Source organism: Artemia franciscana, chromosome 13 (assembly GCF_032884065.1).
Source record: "Artemia franciscana chromosome 13, ASM3288406v1, whole genome shotgun sequence".
NCBI lineage: Eukaryota > Metazoa > Arthropoda > Branchiopoda > Anostraca > Artemiidae > Artemia > Artemia franciscana.
The window spans coordinates 17270487-17288505 of NC_088875.1; the positions used below are offsets into that span (position 1 = coordinate 17270487).

Here is an 18019-nt window from a genome sequence, read left to right on the forward strand (position 1 = left end):
TTAGCTTATTTTGTGTTGATTTGTTATCCATGCTATTCGTTGTTTATTTGGCCCCCACTACTACCAAAATTGAATAATTAAACCCAAAGATTTTTTTTTCATTAGAAATTGAATTCCTGATTTTTCTAACGAGATATATATGGCTGCGTCGATTTAATTTTAACTGTCCTTGATACGTTAATACGTTAAGTAAAAGCGTAGCTTCTTTTATATCTTCATATTAGTTAATCCACAGCACCAAAAGCTAAAATACTCTGAATGATAATATTTTGGTTGAACATCTAACGTGTATTTTTCTGTCTGTTATGACAGCAGACCTTCATAAAGGTAGCATCTCGGACCAGAGCACTTCATGATTTAGGGGGTACTCATAGATCGGTTTCTATATGCTTAATGAACGGACAAATGATGGAGGAAACATATAAAACAGAAGATGGTCTGCAAGTACAAGAGACAGGGCTAGAGGCAGGACCAAAGGTAATAAATCAGATGCACTCTATGACAAACAGCAAACAAACCTTTGGAAACAACGACTCTTTCCAAAATACGAATGCCAAGCAAGTACTCGTTGGGTGGTGGTAACTATTAATTAGAAAAAATGTTATCATGTTTACGGCACTTTAGTGCCCAAAGTCATAAATTAACTTTCGAAGAATATTTAGGTACGGTGTTATTTATCACACCTCCCTTATCGAAAAAGGTAACAAATTGCATATTTGGAATCCGAGGTTGACTTTAAAGGAAGAATCCATTAGAAGGATATCTAAAGTTCGAGTAGTCTTTACTAAACTCCCCAAACATTTCTAAATTCATCGAGAGCTTGAAAATAAAGTAAAGAACACGACATACTTTGGAGATTTTCGACCCCCATTGCCTTCGCAAGTTGAGAGAACTTGCGGTCACAGACTCTGAAATGCTAAGAACAATACAAAATAGACATTGATTTATAAATTATACAATGCCGAAAGCTTTTCTATGGCAAAATTCCTCCTCTATGTCTAGGTATGGACCTCCGCAGAGCACATTAGTTCCCATTTGTATTGAGATAATCAACTTTAGGGGTAAGGCGAATTTAAAAAAGAAAAATAAATTTTGAGCTACGCAGTTTCAATTTATTTAGAAAACTGATTGTGATATTTTAGATGAGAACAGCAAAGATTAACTCAGCCAGATTCGCAGAACGTGTTATATCCAAGACAGTGCCAAAAGTAACAAGGAATCAATTTGGGTTGAACAAAAAAACTTCCTGATACCCTTGGCATTGCACATTTGTGTCAGTATCTTATTGTGTTTAATAGTGTTATTTGCAATACAGACGACTCTTTTCACGCCTTCCATTTCATCCCGTTAAAATGTACACACGGTTTTCGGATTTGTTTTTCCAACTCTGTGTAAGTCAAAGATAAAATTTCTTTCCTTTTTGAATGAATAAATTGTTCTACAGAGCTAGTACATATTGTCACTCCCCAAAAGAAAGAATTATCAACCACTTTTTTTCTTATAAAATAGGCTAGAAATTGAGGAGGATCTCAGTAGTGGGTCTTTATCTTTTGCTTACTTTTAGAGAGATGTCTTTATTTACATTGAAGGTCGGTAGGAGGGGGCATGGCCGGTTGGTTCAAATGAAGAGTAAGTATGTTTAAATGGCACCTTACATATAATTGTCGGTGCCATAAGAGGCGTGGATGGGGGATGACCCACCTTAGGAAGAAAGAAGACAATTTTGTTCTAGCCTCTGCGTATTTGCCTCATTTGAACTCGAGTCATTTTCATAATAGTGATGATAACTGTAAACAACCATATTTATAGTGTGTTAATTTGTTACCATTATTCCGAACTATTTAATAATTAAGCCCCTAAAATTAGCCCATCCCTTCTCAGAAATTATTTTGGTGGTCTCTTTGTATGATTCCCTAACGCTTGTTACACAGATCCTAAGTATCAAATTGAGGTCACAAAACTCAGTGACTTACGATAATTTTTCCACCCGTATATTTCTTTTGCGGGAGATATTTTTCCCCTCAATTATACCAAAACCCTTAGGTTTTCCAAAGTAACCGTTCCGGAGGTGAGACTGACTAAGTTATATTCTTGTATATTGAGATATTTTAGTGCCGAAGCAGTTATTAATTTTTTATTTTGTTTGAAAAAATGTTTTTTTTTCAACTGAAAGTAAGGAGCAGCATTAAAACTTCAAAGGAACAGAAATTATACTGTATATGAGGGGGTTGCACTTTCTTTAGCCCTCACTCTTTGCGCTAAAGTCCCGAGTTGTTTAAAAATACTTTTCATTCATATTCAACGGCCTTTTGTGGTTGAGCAGTCTTTCTTAAGGCAGGACGAACTCTCAAAGAATCTTCCTATAATTCCCATGTTAAACATTTGGAGTTTGCCTGACGTTCCTGAATTAGTGATTTTGGCGGTTTTTATGTCAATAGAAGTAATAAAAATCTGGTGAATATTTTGATCTAATCAAATCTTAAAGCCGACATTTATTTTTTTTATATTTCCAAAATAATTATAAAACCTGTTTCGGGTTTGCATTCTAGATTGCCATGCTTGACATTGTTGTAGTGGGGTGTCAAAAAATAGAGCGACAAATTTTCTATTCAATAATCAGAAACTTATTTCTATAATACATACCTCCTGGCTGCAGTCCCTTCAAATACTTTACATATTTGTGTTCTGAAGTCAAAATTTCCCCTCAAAAGAAGAGATTGAGCTGTAATCGGAGCATCTAAGAATGCATAAATCAAACAGTTCGTGTTAACGAACTGTAGTAAGGAGCGACCCGGCTCAATAATAACCAAAACTCTAAGAAATTAAATTTCGATAACAACAACTACACCAAAAGAATCGCATTTTAATGCTTATTTTAAATATATAAGTTTCATCAAGTTTAGTCTTGCCCATCAAAGGTTACGAGCCTGAGAAAATTTGCCTTATTTAAGAAAATAGGGGGAAACACCCCCTAAAAGTCATAAAATCTTAACGAAAATCACAACATCAGGTTCAGCGTATCAGAGAACCCTACTGTAGAAGTTTCAAGCTCCTATCTACAAAAATGTGGAATTTTTTAATTTTTTTGCCAGAAGACAAATGCGTGTTTATTTGTTTTTTTGTTTTTTTTTTGTTTTTTTTTTCCAGGGGTCATCGTATCGACCAAGTGGTCCTAGAATGTCGCAAGAGGGCTTATTTTAACGGAAATGAAAAGTTCTAGTGCCCTTTTTAAGTGACCAAAAAAATTGGAGGGCATCTAGGCCCCCTCCCACGCTAATTTTTTTCCCAAAGTTAACGGATCAAAATTTTGAGATAGCCATTTTGTTCAACATAGTCGAAAACCATAATAACTATGCATTTGGGATGATTTGCTCCCCCACAATCCCTGGGGGAGCGGCTGCAAGTCACAAACTTTGACCAGTGTTTACATATAGTAATGGCTATTGGGAAGTGTACAGACGTTTTCAGGGGGATTTTATTTTGTTTGGGGGGTGGGGCTGAGGGAAGGGGGCTACGTCGGAGGATCTTTCCTTGGAGGAATCTGTCATGGGGGAAGAAAAATTCAATGAAAAGGGCGCAGGATTTTCTAGCATTACTATAAGAAAACAATGAAAAATAAACATGAAAACGTTTTTTCAAATGAAAGGAAGGAGTAGCATTGAAACTTAAAACGAACAGAGATTATTACGCATATGAGGGGTTCTAAAAATATTTTAGCATAAAGAGCGAGGTATTTAGGAGGAGATAAATACGTCGCTCTTTATGCTAAAGTATTTTTAGTAATTTCAACTATCTATTCTACGGCCCTTCTGATTCAGGGGTCATTCTTAAAGAATTGGGACAAAACTTAAGATTTAGTGTAAAGAGCGAGGTATTAACGAGGATACAAACCCCCTTTTATACATAACAAAAATATAAGATTATGAAAGTTTGTTACGTAAGTTACTAATTTATAGCTTACGTATATTTTTTACTAATACAAACGTTCGCTAAAAATTAAAAGTTCTAGTTGCCTTTTTAAGCAACCGAAAAATTGGAGGGCAACTAGGCCTCCTTCTCCACCCCTTATTTCTCAAAATCGTCTGATCAAAACTAAGAGAAAGCCATTTAGCCAAAGAAAGAATTAATATACAAATTTCATTTTAATAATTTATGTGCGGAGAGCTAAAACCAAACATGCATTAATTCAAAAACGTTCAGAAATTAAAGTAAAAAAAACTATTTTTTTAGCTGAAAGTAAGGAGCGACATTAAAACTTAAAACGAACAGAAATTACTCCGTGTATAAAATGGGTTTTCCCTCCGCAATCCCTCGCTCTTTACGCTAAACTTTGACTCTTTGCCACAATTCTACTTTTTAAAACAATTAAAAGCTTTAGCTTAAAGAGCGAGGGATTGCGGAGGGGACAACCCATTTTATATACGGAATAATTTCTGTTCGTTTTAAGTTTTAATGTCGCTCCTTACTTTCAGCTAAAAAAAATAGTTTTTTTTAATTTAATTACACCAAGGGACTAACCACTCGGATTGTTCAGGAGCGATTCAGTCAAGCATTAATTAGTTGTAACCTGTTTAAACAAAGTCTAGAGAAGAAGTAGGGTGCAGACACCAAACTGCCGGTTAATAAATATATAAGAAAATTGTATTGTATAAATAATTACAAGAAGAATGGCTAAGGGTAAGCTGCGTCTAATCCTAGAGATAAATTGAACACAGCACAAGGGCCGAATAAGAAACAAAGGTTTTGTTTTAAAAAGAATGATTTATCGTTTTGGTTATTATTCTACCGTCAAAATAAATTCAGGAAAAATTTATATATAGTAGTATAAGTAAAATTTTGCATGATCTTCTACTGAAATAAGAATTATAGATACATAAAACAAGCTAATTAATAACTAATGTGAGCGAAAAAAAACGTCCCGAGAGTATTTAAATTTGTTATACCAAGACTCGAGTCTTGCTGTAGAACTACCAAAGCAAACTACAAAAGCAGTCAATGAACAGTCTCAAGTCTAAGACCTTTCCAAGAAACAATTCAACCCCTTAGTAAAAAAAAAACAATAAAAATTACCTATACTAAAGCAGTCAATGACCACTTTTTACAGTCTCTGTTAGATTTTTATTAATGACACATGTCCCCAAAAAGTATTCAATTAAATTTAGGTTTATCATGGGAATCTGTCCGTCTTACCACAAATGCCAACTGGGAGGCGAAAATCTTCATTCGTATTAACAAGGAGGGGAGATTTAGAATTCTGACTTAATCCGCTGCTAATAGCAACATTAAGAAAGCATTATATTTCTATTTCTTTGTTCTATTTTTCCTGCTATACCATTAAACGAACTATTATTTAATAATTAATTAACAATTAGTTGCAAAGAATGTATGATACCAAAATATGGTACGAATTTTCTTTTTGACAATACAAAGTTTAACTAACTCGCTATAGTCGCCAGGAGTGCAAATGCTACAAATTATGCAGAAAAGATTAAATATATTATTTTTTTATAGAGGGTGAACAACCTCTTAATTTTTTTTATGGCGAGGTGGTTCTTATAAACTTAATTTTTTTGTATCAATATATCTAATTGACTTTAATTTCAATAGAACTCATCAGATTTTATATTAAATTAAAGTCCATGTCCACTACCTACCTACAACGTAGAAATTGTTGCGGTTCCCTTTAAATTGCTGGTATTTCTTTGTCCACAAGTTTATCAGAGCAACCATTTATGTACCCCCCCCCCCCCAAAAAAAAAATCCTGGATCCGCCCCCTGACGTGGCGGTTTGTTAAATGTTCACTAGGGTAAAGAGAAGTAGTACAAGGGTTATGCACGTTATTGTTGGCAAAACACAAGGAAATTTGTACTCTCATTTCCTTAAGGGTGACTAGATTTGCTCTCCGAAGAAGGGAAATGTAAGGCCCTTTACCCTGTTTGAAAATTATTCTTAGACAAGTTTTTTGAACTGCCTCTATTCTGTCCCACAATTCATTGGAGATGCCAGGATGGGAAACAGAAAAACAGAAAAAAAAAAATGTATTAATCCAAAACCTTCAGAAATAAAATAAAAAAAAAACAAGTTTTTTAACTGAAAGTAAGAAGCGACATTAAAACTTAAAACAAGCAGAAATTACTCTGTATATTAAAAGGGTTTTTCCCTCATCAACGCCCAGCTCCTTACGCTAAAGTCTTTTACTGTTTTAAAAAGTAAAGTTGAGAAAAAGAGTCAAACTTTAGCGTAAAGAGCAAGGCGTTGAAGATGGAAAAGTCCCTCGGAGTAATTTCTGTTCGTTAATGTCACTCGTTAATGTCAGTTAAAAAACTTCTTTTTTTCATTTTATTTCCAACATAAATGGAACTTACAAGTAGAGGTAATTTCAAACAGTTCGTGGTAACGAACTGTAGTAAGGAGCGACCTGGCTCAATAGTAACCAAAACTCTAAAAAACAGAATTTTGATACCAAGAGTTACATCACAAGAATGGCACTTTTGTGCAGATTTTAAATATATAAGTTTCATCATCAAGTTTAATCTTACCCATCAAAACTTGTGAGCCTGGGAAAATTTACCGTATTTTAGTAAATGGGGGGAAACACCCCCTAAGAGTCATTTAATGTTAAAGAAAATTACACCATCAGATTCAGCGTATCAGAGAAAATTACTGTACAGGTTTCAAGCTCCTATCTACAAAAACGTAGAATTTTGTATATTTTGCCAGAATACAAATCCCGGATGCGTGTTTATTTATTTTTTTTCCAGGGGTGATCGTATCGACCCAGTGGTCTTAGAATTTTGCGAGAGGGCTCATTCGAATGGAAATGAAAAGTTCTAGTGCCCTTTCTAAGTGACAAAAAAATTGGAGGCCACCTAGGCCCCCTCCCACGCTCATTTTTTTCCAAAAGTCGTCCGATCAAAATCCTGATATAGCCATTTTATTCAGCATAGTTGAAAAACCTTACAACTATGTATTTCGGGACGACTTACTCCCCCACAGTCCCCGTGGGAGAAGCTGCAAGTTACAAACTTTGACCAGTGTTTGCATATAGTAATGCTTATTGGGAAGTGTACAGACGTTTTCAGGGGGATTGTTTGGTTGGGAGGAGGGGTTGAGAAGAAGGGGGTTATGTGGGGGAAACTTTCCATGGAGGAATTGGTCATTGGGGAAGAAAATTTCCATGAAGGGGTGGAGGGGCAGGATTTTCTAGCATTATTTAAAAAAAACAATCAAAAAATAAATATGAAAAAGTTTTTTTCAACTGAAAGTAAGGACCAGCATTAAAACTTAAAACGAACAAATAATATTACACATATAAGGAGTTCATCTCCTCCTCATCCCTCACTATTTACGCTAAAGTGTTTTTAGTAATTTCAAGACTCATCTTCAAATTCAAAAGCGCTCAAGACTCATCTTCAAATGCGAATCATGTCATGAGGAAGCCATAATTCATACAGAAAAGCCCCTTGCTCTTCGAAGGCTTAAAAAAACAGACTCAATGGAAACCGTAGTCAAAAAACGGAAAAGAACAGATTTTGATAGTGTGAATACTATCAGAAAGAAACAGAAAACAGAAACAGGAACAGTAAGTGTCAACAAAGAGGTAGTGGTTGGTGCAATAAATGGTGGAATGACTCACGCCCAGGTTCAAGAACTTTTCTCTACGATTGGAATAAATACTCCATCTCAAAAAGTCTTTACGAAACCTGAGAAAGAAATTTGCGTAGAGCTTGAAAAAGTTCTCTATGACTTTCTTATCGAAAATGGGAAAACCGAGCGAAGAATGGCACAGGAAGCAGGTGAGAAAATTCACCCAAATGGAGCAGTAGACACATGTGTTATAGTTGATGGAAGCTGGTGTACACAAAGTTATGGGAATAGGTATCGTGCACTCTCAGGCTGTGGAGTGGTAATAGGTTTCTACTCGAACAAACTCTGAAATCTAGGAATTAGAAACAAATATCGCAGTACTTGCGTGAAATACAGGCATCAATTAAATAGATCTGTTCCTGACCATACATGTTTTATGAACTGGAAGGGGCCTAGTACAGGTATGGAGTCAGATGTATTAGTTGATGCATTCCGAATAGCAACAACCATGCACAATCTAAGATATGCTTGATTTGTTGCCGACGGCGATTCGAGCAAGGGCACCATATGGCAGAAATGTAGAAAAAATAGAGTGTGCTAATCATGCGTGCAAATGCTTGAGAAACAGACTATATAAGAAGCAGCATGAAAATGCCAAATGCAGAAGATTCCTTAGTGCCGCAATAATAAAGAAAATGTGTGATTTTGCCAGAAATGCAATTGCATGTGCCACCACAGAGAAGAAAAGCGTAAAGGATCTCATCAGTGCGCTGAAGGCAATTCCTGTGCATTTTTTCCGCGGCTGCCATAGATTTTGAACTACACGCTGCTCGTTCTCCGGGAAAGTTCTACAGGTTAATCCTGAAGACGCCCCTAGCAACATCTATCTCAGCCATGTGTATTCAGCCTTTGATACGCTGACCAGAAGAGCTCGTCTACTGATAGGAAATAACACGAGCAACCTGGCAGAATATTTTATGAGCATAGTTGTCAGGCTTATAGGTGGCAAAACATCATGGTTAGCCAAAGTGCGCGATATACAACCCAGGCTAAAGCAGCAGGAATCCGATTTATGAAAGGTCACTCAGCTCGCCTTGAAATATTTCGAAGAACTAAAGGATCTACACCAAGTAGGCAGTTGAAAAAACTTGCACAGCAGCGGGCCATCACTGCTGCTTGACGTAAAAAAACTGTATGCTAGAAAGCACCTTTTCACTAATACTTCCAAAAAACCCCCTTCAAAAGAAAACAGGGAGCCAACCGGAGCAGACAAAAACTACAGCTCGAACGCAACCGCTCCAGATCTTGATTGCAGTGCGCTCGAAATTGCAAAACAGATTTTTTGACCCATCTCCAACGTACTGCAACGGAAATCCTCAGTATCGAAAAAGCCACTAGGCTTCAGGGAAATTCTATCGATAATAACAGAATACAGAAAATAGAACACAGAAAAAACAGAATTACCGCTTCCGCAGCTGGTGCTGTTTGTAAAAGGCGGGTGAAGACTGTGGGTTCATTAGTTCGGCAGCTGCCCTATCCCTGAAGCCGCCAAACAAAGCCAATGGAGCATGCTCATATGTATGAGCTTGTAGCTATTGCAGCTTTTGCAAAGAAAACGGGTTGCATTGTGAACTCTGCTCTTTACGCTAAAGTTTTTTCCTGTTTTAAAAAGTAGAGTTGAGAGAAAGAGTGAAACTTTAGCGTAAAGAGCGGGGCGTTGAGGAGGGAGCAGTCCCTTTCATATACGAAGTAATTTATATTCGTTTTAAGTTTTAATGTTGCTCCTTACTTTCAGTTAAAAAACATGTCTTTTTTAATTTAATTTCTGAATGTTTTTGAATTAATGCATGTTTTAATTTTGTCTCTCCACAGATGAATAATTAAAACGAAATTTGCATATTTATATGGCTTTCTCATAGTTTTGATCGAGTCACTTTGAGAAAAAAGGAGCAGGGGAGGAGGCTTAGTTGCCCTCCAATGTTTGGGTTACTTAAAAAGGCAACTGGAACTTTTAATTTTTTACGAACGTTTTTGCTAGAAAAAGATACACGTAACTTACGAGTCAGCTTACGTAACGAACTTCTGTATTCTGTTCGTTTTAAATTTTAATGCTGCTCCTTATTTTCAGTTGAAAAAACTGTTTTATATTTATTTTTGTTTTGTTTTATTTTTAAATAATGCTAGAAAATCCTGCGCTCCCTTCATGGAAATTTTCTTCCCCCATGACAGATTCCTCCATGGAAAGTTCCCCCAACATAACCCCCTGTTTTCGACCCTCCCCAACCAAAAATCCCTCTGAAAACGTCTGTACATTTCCCAATAACCATTACTATATATAAACACTGATCAAAGTTTTTAACTTGTAGCCCCTTCCACGGGGATTCTGGAGTAAGTCGTCCCCAAAGACATAGTTATAAGGTTTTTCGACTATGCTGAATAAAATGGATATCTCAGAATTTTGATCCGGTAACTGTGGGAAAATAATTAGCGTGGGAGGGGGCCTAGGTGCCCTCCAATTTTTTTGGGTCTCTTAAAAAGAGTACTATATACTTCATTTCTTATATATAATTCACTTATATATAACTTCATTTCCGTTGGAATGAGCCCGCTCGCAACATTCTAGGAAAACTGGTTCGATAAGATCACCCCTGGAAAAAAATCCACATTTTTGCAGATAGGAGCTTGAAACTTCCATGGTAATGTTCTCTGATATGCTGAATCGGATGGTGTAATTTTTGTTTTATTACTTTTAGCGGGTGTTTCCCTCTATTTTCTAAATAAGGCAATTTTTCTTAGGCTCGTAATTTTAGATGGGTAAAACTGATATATTTAAAATCAGCATTAAAATGCAATTCTGTTGATGTAGCTATTGGTATCAAAATCCCTTTTTATAGAGTTTTGGTTACTATTGAGCCGGGTCGCTCCTTTTTACAGTTCGTTACCACGAACTGTTTATAAAATGAAGTAAATTGGTCACTTCGCTACAAGCAATTATTTAAATTTTATTTTTGTAAATAGGTCTGCATGAAGTAAAGACTCGAAAGCATGTACTTTTTATTTGTAATTTCCACAATCTTATACCGCACTCTGGCAAATAATGATGACCAGACCACAGGCACGCACGTAGGGGAGGAATTCACCCACCTCAACTTTGTAAAATGCTTAATTTTCTCAGCGAAATGATTAATTTTCCCGTGTTTCCTGGTATTACTTTCGTAAGAGTTGAACTCCCCTCCTCCCAAAAGAATTCTCGAATAATAATTTCTCTAATTTTCTCCTCGAATAATAGTTCTTTTGCAAATAAATATTCCTATTTACTTGCCAAATTACGAAGAGTAACAATGCAATAATCGTAATTTTTAGTGAAAAACCCCTTGAGTTTAATGATGGCAGTAAAATCTGATAACCTTGAGTGTTTATCTGATTTGCCGCATATGAAAAAGAACTGAATAGGGAGTATAATGTCTGGACTTCCGCGAGGCCTTAAAGACCTGTGACAAAAAGTAAAACTTCAGTGTAAAAAGTGCGGGTTGAGGAAGGGGCAGTCCCCTTCAAATGAACAAGAATTTCTGTTCATTTTAGGATTTGATAATACTCCTTACTTTCAGTTGAGAAACCTTGATTTTACCAAATTATGCCAGGAAGTCCCTCCTCTCACTTTCTGAATAACATATCCCCTGTAAAATCCCCCAGAAAACTTTGCTGACCATGGGAAATCTTCCCGTAAACTCTCCTTCTGTAGAAAATACCCTCCCCCCTTCTGTGTATATCTCGATCGTAACTACATTATCTGAACAATGGGAGAATTACGTAACTTACAGCCCTTTCCCCAGGGATTAAGGGGGTCTTGGCATCCTCAAGGCATAGTAACTGACCTTTCAACTACGCTGGACCAATGGCTGTCTCAAAATTTGATCAGATGTCATTGGGGAAAAAGGAGTGGGAGGGTAGTTGCTTGCTAATCTTTTTAGTCACTTAAAAAGGACACTAGAACTTTTGTTTTACATTCGAATAAGCTGTCTGTCGATCTTCTAGGACCATTGGGTTAAAACGATCAACCATGGCAAAAAAAGAAGAAAAAACAAAAAAACAGACAGCCAATTTAACGGCCTTAAAAAGATCCAAAAAGTCGAATCTGAAGAATCCATTATTCTTTTTACGGACTGTCGACCTAGCTTTTGCACGGTTCAAATTTTAAGCGAACCGAAGGATCAGATTTATGTCAGCGATCGGTAGAGTAAATACAGGCAGGGTTGCCGGCCGGCGAATGAAACCACTAGATTTTAGTTGATTTTGTGGTTGATTTAGGGATTTTCTTCGATAATCTAGTGATTTAAATGCTGGTTTGGTGATTTTTTACTTTATGCAATATAAAAAATCACTAGAAATAGCAATAAATCACTAGGGATGGCAACCCTGAATACGGCCTTTAAATCGATAAATTACGATAACTATACTCCAAAACAAATATCTTGGCCTCAATATGCACTTGGAGCGCATTAGTTCGCTATGGCTGAAAGTATTTAAGGTATCTTTTGAAACCAGCAAGTTTTCGACAGGCCTGCGGCTATAACTTGCTCCAAAATGACAAGAAAATTGCATAGTTGCATTCATTAGTCTAATATCTGTTCATTGACGGAGCTAGAATTATTATATTACTATTATTATATATTATATAATAATATACATTATAATATTTTATAATATTATTATATAATTATTATATATTATATTATATTAGAATTATTATATTATAGGCTTTTGCTTACAGAAGAATCTAAAAACAAACAAACACAAACACACAATGTTTGCTTAAAAACAAACAAATCATCCCTTTTCAACGATTAAATAAAAAAACAAGTTTTTTCAACTGAAAGTAAGGAGCGACATTAAAACTTAAAACGAACAGAAATTACTTCGTATATGAAAGGGGCTGCTTCCATCAACGCCCCGCTCTTTACGCTATAGTTTGACTCTTTCTCTCAACTCTTCTTTTTAAAACAGTAAAAGCCTTCAAGTTTCTTGAAGGCGGAGCCTAGAAATGTTTTCTAAAGAGGGAGAAAGGGTTTAAAAAACCATGTTTTCAAAAATCATTACACCTGTTTATACCTCCCTGTATACTCATTAATGAAATTTTTCTGCCTCAACGCTGCAAAGAATATGAACTTTTCCTAGGAAAGCTTATTTTCATTATTTTTGCTTCTTTGATTTTTAGGAGAACTGACCATCAGAAACGAAAATTGAAAATCTTTATACCTTCTTTTTTTATAAAAATTAAACACTTTTTGAAAATTCGTCGGCCTCAAAGAAAGAAGGGATGCTGCGAGTACCCATAGAACAGGAGCGTCATATCATTACAATTACAACAATTAAAGTGTTTTAAATCGGTTCTTATAGCTGGGAAGCAATAAAGACAGGCTGTCAACACTAATAGACGACTAATAATAAGTCTGATCGATTTCTGTTGAATGAAAATGTTAAAAACAAAGCAGAATTCCAAGAGTAAATCCTAAACTGGACTTTGGATGTCAGTTAAATGTCAAATCTGTTGTTGCGTAGTCTTGGAAAGAGCAGAATTTAGTCAGTGCTAAATTTTCTGAAAAAAGTGTATAATGTAAATATAAAATACAGTTTTAAACAATAGCTCTAGAATTTTTGGTACAAAAAAAGTTTGGATCAGTGTTTATTTTTTTCAGTTACTTCACGCTGGTGACATTTTGAGTTTCACTTCTCAGGGCTAGCCAGGCCCTCGTCTCAGGCTTAGAATTTTTAATTACTGGAGATTATTAAGAAACTTTTGTCATGCTTCCCAGCCTTTCTAATCTAGAAATGGCAGCCAGAGTGCTATCTTTGGATGCCACACGGCCATTCATGACGACGCTACTAAATATGTTGCTGGTCCATGGATAGTAAACACGTTCTAAGACAACACTGGCTATTCATGACGTATGACAAATGAGAAAAACACATAAATAGCATAATTAAATATCTGAGAAAACAAGGGCAATATCAGGCGGTGGACGAAAAAGAAGCAAAAAAGGACGAAAGCAGATAATGCACCAAGGACCTCTACAAAGCTGTCTTCAGTGCTCAAAAAAAGAAAAAAAACTAACCTCTTGAAGTAAACCCAAACAGAGCAGAAGAAAAATTGAACCAAAAGAATAAAAAAAAATAAGCCAGAATAAATGAAAGACAATTCACAAATTAGATTGGTCATTTATTCTGGTTGGGTTTTTTGCTTGTTCCTTTTCTTTTTTTTGTGTCAACTGGGTGATAATATCCTCACTTTCTCGGCTTTTAATTCTTTATTTATATATATTTTAGTATTTTTTTTCTTATGTGTCAGAAGTTCACTGGATAATGGCTCATTTAAGTTTTTGCATGAACGGAGTCGGTGTTTGATCACCAGTTTTATAGATAATAATTTGAAATTTTAGTTAGCGGAGGGGGATGAGTGATTCATTTGATAGTCCCTTTATTTACTTAAATTATTGATAATTTTGAACCAGCTTCAGAGGGAGTTTCAGTGGATTTTGTATCTCTTTCCCACAGGAGTCCTTGGAATACCTTAGACAATCGTTAGGGGGAGTCTATCCGTGCTGTTCCTGTATTAGTGTACTCTAACACCAATCTCTGTCACTAGTTTACCTACCCTCGGGACAAATCAAGGGTGGTCCTGCAAGCAATCATTCTTTAAATAAGGACTGCCATTCGCTCCAGGAGCTCTGAAGTAGCATCACAAGCAGAAGTTGAGCATCGACAAGTAGCTGTGATTCGTTATAATTTAAAGGAGTTAAAGGGCAACTGCATGAATGTCAAGTTTAATTTTTTGAATCTGTAACCTCTGGTAGTTAAATTTTCTCTCACGCCAGCTATTGTTGTTCTGACAATCTTCACATGCTTAAAGGAAAAAGAGTTACAGGCTTTTAAAATTTCATTTCAACAAATCCTCTTAAACTAATTAACTTTGCCAGAGTCTGATTAGATTTAAACTTTTTTTGTTGTTGTTTTACGCTTTAAATTTGAAGATATTCAATATGGTTATCAATTTTAATATAATTGTAATTCGAAAAAAAGCATTTTCAAAGCAGTTCATGATTAAATTTTGGATTTCCTACTTTACAGCATGAATATTAGGCAAAGCAGAAGCATTCTTTGTGGGCATTATGAGAGAGGCCTCCTTCACATGCTAGGAAGCCTCACTCTACGGCTTGACCCTTTTGCTCAAGCAAATGTCGTTATATTTACTAAGGTGTTAGTTCAATTTTGGTAATGAGTCCTTGATTGGCATATGTGATGATTTGGGCCTTCGCCCCTTTCTTTTGTTTTGATGATGTTAGCACCATAGGCTCTGAACTCAAAATCAAGCCTGAATCCACGGAGAGCGCATTCAGGCCCATCTGAAATCTTGAGATTCCAATGCTTTTTCCAATCTTGTATTGTTCACATAATTCTAATATTTTTTATTTGCTTTAACCCCCATCCTACCAACCCAAATAAACACTATTGTTAGAGTCACATCCAGGAATTTGTTCGGTGGGGGTAGGCTTACAAAAAAATCTGCCCAAAGACATTTTATTAAATGCATTTAACATACGTTCAGACTGCTCTTGTAGATGGGGAGGTCTTTCAAGCTGTATAACCTCATCCCCTCTATTGAAATGACCAAGGCCAGTGTATGTGCACATTCCTTCCAAAAGGAAGCGTATAATTGTTTCATGAACTTGGACTCACTCAACGTGCCTGATGTGCTGCTAGCAAATTTACACAGCTGAAAGGTGAGTCTCATCTTGTTGAGACCGGGACTTCGAAAGTACCATACTATGTTCTTCGCTATACCCAGGCCTTTCTTTGATTTTGATTTCACTATGTGTGACAAACCAAAAACCAAGCACATAAAGGAGATGACTTTAAGAAGTAACAGTTTTCACCAAGCTTTGACAGAGGGACAATGTCGATCCATGAGTTTCCAAGTATGTTTTGTTCCAAGTATAGTATGTCTGCATGTAAAATGCGTTAGGTACAGCTATTCTACACATTATGAAGTAAAAAATTTTTAACTCTCCAAATACTCCCCCCCCCCTAATGTACAAATATTTAGCCTAAACTATGTATTTCCAATCTGTTCTGTCAATTGTCTTTTGTTCTCGAGTTTTGGACAGCGTATCTTAGTGAGTAGCGCATAATACACAAGTGCCCCGTTTCATTTCTACTAAGTGGAAGAAATTCAACATTGACAAGGTAGATGTGCCTTAGAGTAATTTTTACATATTGCTAACCACCCTAAGAAAATATTGTGTTGGTTTTTACCGTCGAATGATAATTGTTTGGACAAAGATCACTAGTGGAGCAGTTTTGTTGCAAGTGTTAGCCACAAATCACAGGCCTAACTCCAAAGATTATTACTAGTAATACAACTCACCGCAGCACCAAGGCACCTAAAGCCAACACAGCTACGCACGCTCCCCCTCCATACCAATCTATTCAAAGCCCCCTTCTTTACACCTTTCCAGAAAGGTTCCATTTCCTTTAAATCTTTCTTTGTGACATCCTCCCACCCCAGACAAGTACGAACTGCTTTACATTTAGCCCTATATGGTTGGCCAAAAATGACAATCTTTGGCAATCTGTCATCCTTCATTCGCAGTCTAAGGACAGCAGAACGTGCCCTAGCCGTCTCAAACTTTCTTTAATTATTGCCCCAGAAAGCGGGATTGAACGACTTTTTTCGCACAGCCAACTGTTTGAAATACGGTCAGTTAGCTGGGTATCCAGAACAATCCTTAGACAATTTCTCTGGAAAACATCTAGTAAATCTTCATCTGCTTTTCGGAGTGCCCGTCCTTCAGGGACAATTTTAGACAAACGTTTTCACGTGTAGAACACCCTAGACAGTACTATTAACAGGACAACTTTGAAGAGGAAGCTGTTAAGGCCCTATTGGTGAGGTACTGTTTTTCATTTTCCTGTCATGGTCTCGGACTGACATCCAATATAATTTTATGGACTAAGGTCTTAAGGTGGGGTTTTCTGAGAGTCCTGGGCTTGCACGTGAAGATCTTTAACACTTATTATCCTTCTCAGTGCAATAATCGATGAAGATGATTTGTTTTTGACAGCTACAAAAATTTTAGGCAGAGTATCTTCTGCTTCATATATTCCATTTTGAAATAACTTTGCTTAAAAAAAGATCACTTTTTTCCATCAGAAGTTATCTGCGCTTGAACCACAATGCTGTTTCCAATAGTGAGCTCGTGTTTTGAATTAGTGACAGAACCAACACGAAATGAGGGAGAGAATTTTCTGGTGGCATTGTTTGGGGACTGTTGATCAATTACTATGAGAAATAAAAACACTAAAGACAAACTATGTCAATTTCTGACCCGAGAGAATGACCACTTCACTCCCTGACCAATTTTCTGTATGACTGAGGCAGCTTAGTCGTTTATGACAACCTTACACCTTTGACAGGCATTCTTGCATAAGTTCAGTAATGTTAATAATATTTTTTCTTGCTTTCTCCCTCTGTTTTAAACGTGCTGTGCTATTTCAAGTTCAACTTCCCTCTGGTTTCACTCTTGTGAGCAAGGACGAGCTATCCTTGTATTTCTGTGTATTATGAGCAGAAAATTTGCGAAGAAGTTTTATAAACACCATTATTAGAAGACTTTACATCATGCCAGACTATATCTCCTTAATCGTATATCTTTTTCAAATAATGAACCACATAGCAAGAAAAACAACCTTTCTATGATATTTCCACGTCAAGGCGTACAAAATCAAATGGCAATCTGAAAAAAAAATATATAGGTGTAAGTTGCTAGGAGTCAAGGGGCAATAGTGTTATCCAAATCCTTGTCTTATGTCAATCTCATAGACCATAGTTCTCCCTTCAAGATTGTTTGTGATCATCTTTTCTCCCAATAAAGTAAAGGTGAAATGATGAAGGCAGAATCAAGCATCTTTCACACTACGTACACAAGTGTCTTGTTAAGAGGTAAGTTGCGTTACATACAGTCTGACCTTTAAATAAGCCTCTCAAACTAGGCTGACATAAAATATATGAAACATCGAGATTAAGGTCTACAATCACCATGATCGAAGTAGACTATTCAAAAATAAAAAATGTAAAATTGGGTTGTGAATATAAGCTCTGGTATCTTACTTGATGAAAAGATGGCATCAAAGGATTCGAAGAAAAAATTTATTAATTTACTTTTAAAATTTACAAATCATTCCTCCAGAAATCCTATTTTGTTGCTACTGTGTTGCTTCTCCTACTGCAAACTGTTGCTACTATTTCAAAATTCTATTTGGAGCTCGTGTTTACTTGGTACTAAATACGCTAAGTGCGAAATTTTCTCCATAAGATAACATAACGTAATATAAAGTCTTAAGTTATGCTAGCGTCAAACCATTTATGACGTATTG

General features: G+C 36.2%; 1 protein-coding gene across 4 annotated transcripts in view; it reads left to right on the forward strand.

Moving 5' to 3' along the window:
- Positions 1 to 18019, forward strand: part of LOC136034590 (solute carrier family 2, facilitated glucose transporter member 14-like) — an 86793-nt gene that overhangs the window by 17710 nt on the left and 51064 nt on the right. The window contains exon 1 of one of the 4 annotated variants that reach the window (XM_065715858.1): positions 1215 to 1391. The exons of the other annotated variants lie outside the window; for them this stretch is intronic. Within the exon in view, the coding sequence (XP_065571930.1) occupies positions 1353 to 1391 (39 nt within the window). The 5' untranslated portion in view covers positions 1215 to 1352. Of the gene's footprint in view, positions 1 to 1214; positions 1392 to 18019 lie in introns of those variants that run through there. 4 annotated transcript variants of the gene reach the window in all.